Raw genomic sequence first — 7,774 nt, forward strand, 5'->3', positions numbered from 1 at the left:
CTCAAGATCTCTGGGCATGGGAGGGAAATTCCATCCCTTCCAAATCTGTGAGTTAATGTCCCATTGCGAGATTTGGTCCAAAGAGTGTATTCCTTTGTTGTGTAGAAAGAGGAGGATTTGATCCGTACCTAGATGGCTGTTGATAGGCTGGTTTCCCATAATCTTGTCTACTCTGATTTTGACACTGTTGCCACCCTTGGGAACTTTGGAGATATTTTGTGCCATAAAGGGGATAACTTTTTTGCATAGTTTCCAAACTTTTGAACTGTTTCTGGTGGGTATTTCACAGTCCAAGAGTTGTTGTCTTGGGCTACTAAGGTATTTGGCTTCAAGAACCATTTTCCACCATGCCTGTTGTTCACCAATTAGTCTCAACACGAGCTTACCTCCAAAAGCCAAATTTGAGAGTTTAGGAGATCTAATTCCAAGTCCTCCATGGTCCTAACCTTGGATTACTTGCTTCCAGCTAACAAGGTTGAACTTCTTTTTTTCATTTTCCCCCCCTTACCAGAGGAAATGTCAGAGGACGCTTTCCATTTTGTTATGGAAAGTGGCTATAGCATGCATTAATGTAAATTGGTAAAGCGGAAGAGATGAGAGTCCGAATTTGACAAGGACAAGGCGACCTGCCAGATTAAGCCATGTAGATCCCCACTGCTGCACTTTTCTCTTCATTTTACCAATAATTGTATCCCAGATTTCAACTTTTAAGCGCCCAATGCTCACAGGCATTCCCGGGTAGTTGAAGTGATCCCAATTTAGCTTGTAGGGGACCCCATAAATGTTGGCTATATTATGAAGAGTTTGGGTTGAAGCATGCCAACCATAGATGTAGCTTTTTAGATGATTGATCATGCCTCCTGAATAGCTCATATATTTGTCCAAAAAAGCTTTAAAACGACGAGCTATTGTGATAGACGCTTCTCCTATTAGCAGGGTGTCATCAACGAATTGAAAATGATTAATGTTTTTAACTCCATTTTCGTACTTTATGCCAGTAATGAGGCCAGCTCGTCTCTTGTGATCTAGAGCACTGCTGAAAGATTCAGCCATCAAGATAAACAGGTAGGGGGAGAGAGGGAAGCCTTGCCTTAGCCCTCTCAAAGATTGAAAGGGAGGTCCAGGCTTGCCATTAACAAGGGGGGAAATCTAGGGCCCTGAGATACAAGCTTTGATGAGGTCATGAAAGGGCACACCAAATCCCATTTTTTGGAGAACAATAATTAATAAGGAATGCTTGACCCTATCGAAGGTGTTAGCCAAATCCAGCTTCAGGATGAATCCTCTTTCTTTCCTGGAGTGGCTGGAATGAATTGCTTCTTGAACAAGGAGGATTGAATCAGATATTTGCCTATTGGCCAAAAATCCACCTTGGTTTTCAGAGATGATCGAAGGAAGAAGAGGTTTGAGACGAGTAGCTAAAATCTTAGTAAAGATTTTGTAAGAGGAGTTGCAAAGAGAAATAGGCTAGAAACGAGAGAAGGTTGTAGGTTGATTCTCCTTAGAGATGAGGGCTAGGTGGGTGGAGTTGGTATAGCCTCCAATTTTCCTCTTGCGCTGAATCCATTTCATCATTTTGGTGAGGTCTTTTTTAATAGTTCCTCATTAAGCTCTATAGAAGCAAATTGGAAAGCCATCCAGATCAGGAGCTTTATCTGGTTGGAGAGCCTAGATGGCTTCTCTTATTTCTTCTTCCTCTATCTCCTTGCTCAGATTGTCATTTATTTCAGTAGTGATCCTACTCGGCAGATATTGTAGTAGGTCTGTGTAATCTTCTTCTTCTCCATTTTCTGTTAAGAGCTCTCTATAATGATCTGAAGCAGCTTGCTTGATAGCACCTTGGCTGGTTTATTGATTTCCTTCACTATCTATGATAGAGGTAATGTTGTTCTTGATTTTCCGCACTGTGGTTTTCTTATGGAAAAAGGTCGTATTTTTGTCCCCGCCCTTCAACCAAAGCTGCCTAGACTTGATTCTCCATTTCTGCTTCTCTTCTCTATTGATGCGATATAGCTGGCCGAAGAGTTTGTCTTCATGGTTTTTATCTTCCTGCTGAAATCTGCGCTTCTCTATTGTGCTATGGAGATTCTCTAGCTTGGCTTTGGTCTCTCTTTTTTCTTTTTCCGGCTCCTTGTAGCAATTTTTTGCCCAATCCTTTAGAGCGTATTTGAATCTTTTAATTTTTCTTTCCTAAATATATCCTGACGATCCTTCTATGCGTTGATGCCAAGTGTGTTGGATAAGTTCTTTAGTTGCTGCGTTTTCATTCCACAGCGGACTGTATTTAAAGGGAAAGGTCCCAAAGGGCAGTGGGTTTCAAGGACCAAAGAAGTGGGGTCGTGATCTAAGGCTGTGAAGGGGTGGATGAAGGCGTAGGCAACAGAGTAGGTGGATAGGAGGGTTATATTCACCGGGATTCTATCCAATCTTTCCATAATTTTATTTTTCCCCAACCTGCGATTGTTCCAAGTGAATTCAATGCGATTTTTAGGGACTACATCAACAAAATCGCCGTCCTGCATGATAGTCTCCAACTGGTTTCTGTAGGGGTCTGGGGAGAAACAACCTCCTCGCTTCTCATTGGAGTGCAAAATGAGATTTAAATCTCCCCCCAGAATAATGTTGCTATTATCTTCTTCAGCTATATTTTCACTAAGGGAGTCCCAACATTGTTCCTTATCTCTATAATGATTTGGTGCATATACATTGTAAATGACTATCTGTTGGTTATTTGAAGTGATTTCCAATACAGTCTTTATCTAGTGCTGATTGGTTGTTTCTGTTGTGATACTCCAAGTATTTTGGTTCCAAAGTGTTGCAATTCTCCCTAGGAAGCTCCTCTTGATTCACAAACACATTCTTTGTACTGTTCATGTTGAGCAATGACTTTGTTCATTTCTTGTTGTCCCTACTTTGTTTCTTGGAATAATGCAACTTCTGGTTTCTCTTAGTTTATTAGATCTTTTAAGGCAATTGTTTTGGAGGGGTTTCCTAATCCCCTACTATTCCATGAGAGGACTTTCATCATTTCAAATGGGGATTGCGGAGAGTTGCTCGCCCTCCCTGCTCCTTATTTGCTAAATCTTTGTCAATTTGTCCTAAGATGTAAGACTTTATGGGATTTTGGATGCCTATGGCTATATTCTTTTGGGCATTTTCATCTCTTTGTTGTTTAGCTGATTTCCTTCCTGGTCCGTTTTTCTTTTGATTGTCTAAGGTTGCACCATGCTCCTTTGAGTTGCTTCTGGTGATTCTGGCTGAGGGTGGATCGGGAGGGAGGGTGGAGGAGATAATCAGAGGGAGTGGAGATTCTGAGGTATTGGTTTGGGCTACGGGGTGGGGATATCTTTAGGGGGAGTGAGGATATGGAAAGGGTTGGAGGATGAAGAAGGAGGTTGGGGGTCGGGATGGTCCAGCGGGTTAAGAGCAGAGTTAGAGAGGGACAAGGTGGATTGTATGGGCGGCATACGAGCAGAAGGTCCAGCTTTAGGGTCTGGCTTGGGATTGGGGGCTGCTTTTTTTTTCTTAACTGTTTCCCATTGCTCTTCTTACGAAGTATTTTCTACATCTACTATTTTAGTATAGCGATTGGCAAAATGGCCATATTCATGACGTACCTTGCATTTGAATGGGATCTGCTCGTAGTCTAATTGCTGAATGTGGGTCCAATTGTCCACCTTGAGCTTGATGGCTTCTGGAAGTGCTTTGCCTAGATCTACTTCTACGCAGATGTGAGCACAAGCCTGCATGTTGTCTTTAGGTTCACTGCAATCAATGTATCTCCCTACAGCATTCCCAATAGCTCGAACTAATTCATCTCCCCAGTAGTGAAGAGGAAGGTGAGGAAGCCAAACCCAAATAGGGACAACGCTTGGTATGTCCAACTCGGGATCGAAGTCCGGAGTCCATTTGTTGAAGTATAACCCTCTTGAATCCATGAAATAGGGCCCGTTCTGGAATATCAAGTCTTTATCTTCTTTTGTTTCAAAAAGAAAGGTAAAATACCCTTTTCCATAGAATCGCATGGAGATTTTGCCTTGAGTTTTATCAGACCAATTCCTTTCCACCCATCTTTGCACTGTTTTCAGTGATGGCCAGAGTCCAGTAAATTGCCCAATGAGTTATCGTTCTGCTAGAGCAAGGGTAGCCATGCAAGACAGAGTTGGGGGCAAGTTAACTTCTTGCAAAACATCGAGCTTTTTCACGAATTTAGAGATTGTTGGGCGAGGTCTCTGAGCTAGTAAGGATCTGACCAGTGCTGAAAAGGCCTGTTGAAGGTCAGTCGCCTCCGGTGGAGCCTCCGAGGGGCCATGACAGGGGGTTGAGGGCCGAGGCGAGGGCACGATCGTGGTTGACCTAGTAGCAGGGGCACGCTCGCGATTCTATGAGTAGGTAATACATATTACTTATAAATTTTAATTGTTATCACAACCATAATTTTAATATAGGGTGATCGAGGATATTTTGATATGAAGATTGAGGCGAATGATTTGAACCATAAGATTATTAGAACGAATTAAATAACAAGGAAAATATAAAGCAATACTTTCGAAAGAGACTCGGTTCTAAAAAATAAACCTAATTCAAAAAAAATTATTTCGATGACAACACAAGTAAAGTGGAGAATGTAATGAGAGAAAAGTAAAACAAAGTGGAGAATGTGAACTAAAAGGATAGTTACAATAACAATAATCAAAATAATCATATATATATAATGTTATTATTAAAAAAAAAAAATCAAATTTTATCTATTTTAAAATATTAATATTAATATTTCATTTTCTTTTTCCTAATTTTAGAATTGTTAGATAATCTTCGGCATAATCACATAAGCAATCTTGTGTCGACGCGTTTCGAACCAACCAGTGTGGTTCATCATCAGGACAAGTTGAGGAACCAATCTGGCTTAGCGTGATTAAATAGCGTGTGCAGAGACTCCAACAGTTATAATGCTAACGGCTATTTTTTGACCGAATGATCTTGGTCAAACCCCTAACTTCATTAAATAATATTTCTCGGAATGGTAATCTAAAATAAATAGGTATAATATTAATATTATCCAATTATCAAATTTAGATGGTCAATTAATCTATATTTAATTCTATAAAATACAAGTATAAATCTATATTTCATTAAGATGGTCATTATATTTCATACCATATATTAATTAATCTCTATTTAATCATTATAAAATACAAGTAAAGGTAATAATTATTATTTATAGAATATAGTTATGTTAGGTAACTGTGTAATAATTAATCCATATTATAAAATACAAGTATTAATCCCTATTTTATTTTGATGGTCCTTAATCCCATACTATATATTAATTAATCTATAATTAATTATTAAAAAATACAAGTAGAGGTAATCAATCATTTTTACTTTTAGAATCTAGTTATACTAGGTAATAGTGTAATAATTATTTAATGGTCTTAGGTAATATATCATATATAATATTTAAATATATTGGTCCAATAAAATAATAGGTTAATTCTAGGAAGATTTTGAGGTGAAATCTTGATTTGTATTATTTAAACTAGTTTTTTTGACTGTATATATGGATTCAACACCATGAAAAATCCCTAAAGCATTTATATTGTGCAGGGTTTACCTATCAATCTTGTGATTTCAATAAATCCTTGCCAAATTTTAACAGAAAAATCCACCAGAAAAACTTCCAAAAAATCACACTAAATACAACTCCAAAAAAATATTAAACCAAAAAACAAAACTAAAACGAAAACTGAAACAATAGTACAGGGTGACGCTAAAAAGACACATCCCACCTCCGCATTTACGTAACTCAACTTGTGATGTGTATCCTGCATGATGCATGGTCGGTGGGAAGACGTGTAAGATGCGGTACGGCTAGTCCGTAGATGCCAGCTGTTTGCAAGAACCAACCAGCCTTACGGTGACAGGGTATGGAAAAAATGAAATTCAAATAGGAGTTGTCTTTAGTGCGATTTTTTGGACTTTCCGGTGCCGGAATCCAATAGAAAAAATTGAGGTGTTATTTAAACTAGTTTTTTGACTGTATATATGGATTCAACACCCTCAAAAACCTCTAGGGCACTTCGATTGCATAGGATTACCCATCAAATTTGTGACTTCAATGAATTCCTGCGGGATTTTAAAGAAATTACACCGTAAAAACTTCCAAAAAATCGCACTAAAAACAACTCCATCTAATAATAATTTGCAAATATAAGCTGAATTAGAAAATCTAGTAATTTGCAAATATAGACTGAATTAGACAATTTAGTTGAAGCATCTATTCTTGTCACCCTTCCTTGGTTGATCAGCTGCATATAAGATGCACAATGAATTCTGAGAAATATTGTTTTCCCATTTTCTAGTTACACATCTTTAACATACGTTTTATAAATCATTTCTCTCGTTTTTTATTGTTATAAAATTTTGAAAGTGTCCCTATTCATCCTAGTCAAAACTAGGAAGTTGTAAAGTCGGGAAAGTATCTTTATCCATCTTTCTCAAAAATAGGAATATTTTGTTGCATATGTGTATATTTAATAATATGAGTTGATCTTTTTCTATTTATCATTTTTTATAAAGATCTTTACTATTTATATATAAAATATTTATTCATAAAATTAATCACGGCTAAGCTTGCAATCTAATGTGAATATTATGAGTAATGCTATATATATATAGTAAAAACTGTAAAATCTTTGCTATCTATATATAAAACTTATTTATAAAATTAATCACCGTTAAGCTTGCAATCTAATGTAAATATTATGAGTAATACGTAAAAAAAAATGTAATAGTGAAAATGTAAATAATTTTTTTCCAGATGTTTATAAATTAAGTTGCTGCATTTCAGCTTTATCAGATTTATAGAAAGTTAGCCGTATTGGAAAAGATATTGCATATTATGAGTAACACGTAAATATTTTAAAACACAAATAATTTGAAAAGACTATTTTAGAGTCAGTTCATTAAGTGAAAGGATTAGTATTTAACTTGTTGATTATATCAATGAATGATTTTTAATACATGTTAAAAAAATTATTTCTATGTATATGATCCAAAGACGTCTGCTACAATCTTAGTAGATTGTAATTTGGATGTTTAGAAATAGTATTTTCAGTTTTTACATCAATATTCGTATATATGAGATAAACCATTATAAATAATTAAGCATATTTAAATGGTATACATTTAAACAATTATGTAATTATATATGTTTTAATATATTGATTGTTTCTTTTGATGGATAGTTTTTCTCGATCAAGATGTGGGTCGATGTAGAGAGGCCAGGTTGGGATGTGATATGGGTAGTATGAAGGCCATAACGACTGTCGCCTCCCACATGCTCAAGGCAAGGGTTTGGTGTACTTCGTAATGAATGTATGGATGGTGAATGGGCAAGGTGGCAAAGGAAGGAATAAGGAAGGGTGGCAGAGAAGGTTAAGGCATTCAACGTGCAGGATAGGAGAGAGAAGCTATGGAGACGGGAGGTGACTCAGAGCTGGGGAGGGGCGAAGGCAAGCACGGAACCTTAGCTGCGGACAAGAAACGGCTTCCCGGTATGTAATTTGGTCATGCTCCTGTATTGATTCCATGATCTGACTGGGTTTCCGCTGGGGGAATGGAGAGGCAAGCGGCTATCGCAATGGGGATTAGCTTTGTATGGGATGCACTGGGGTTGGAAAGGGTATGCCATGGCTTAGTTCTGCTTTCTGATTCTACCCCAATCGAACTAGAACCTTGGTTACGGAATTGGAAAATGCGGGTTGAGAAGATA

General features: G+C 37.4%; 2 protein-coding genes across 2 annotated transcripts; both read right to left on the bottom strand.

The window, feature by feature from the left end:
• Positions 1 to 519: 519 nt before the first annotated feature.
• LOC149212384 (uncharacterized) lies at positions 520 to 1,053 on the bottom strand. Its single transcript, XM_089388673.1, has one exon. It carries the CDS (start codon positions 1,051 to 1,053, stop codon positions 520 to 522), a length of 534 nt encoding a protein of 177 aa, XP_089244799.1.
• A 2,495-nt stretch (positions 1,054 to 3,548) lies between these two features.
• Positions 3,549 to 4,025, bottom strand: LOC149212385 (uncharacterized). The gene has a single exon (XM_089388674.1). It carries the CDS (start codon positions 4,023 to 4,025, stop codon positions 3,549 to 3,551), a length of 477 nt encoding a protein of 158 aa, XP_089244800.1.
• Positions 4,026 to 7,774: the final 3,749 nt, after the last annotated feature.

The sequence above is a fragment of the Pinus tabuliformis genome, chromosome 1_1 (assembly GCF_031772625.1).
Source record: "Pinus tabuliformis cultivar Carrire ecotype Pingquan chromosome 1_1, CPIR1, whole genome shotgun sequence".
Lineage (NCBI taxonomy): Eukaryota > Viridiplantae > Streptophyta > Pinopsida > Pinales > Pinaceae > Pinus > Pinus tabuliformis.

Coding starts and splice junctions, on each gene's coding strand:
- LOC149212384 (XM_089388673.1), bottom strand. CDS start 1,053: ATGGCTGAATCTTTCAGCAGTGCTCTAGATCACAAGAGACGAGCTGGC.
- LOC149212385 (XM_089388674.1), bottom strand. CDS start 4,025: ATGCGATTCTATGGAAAAGGGTATTTTACCTTTCTTTTTGAAACAAAA.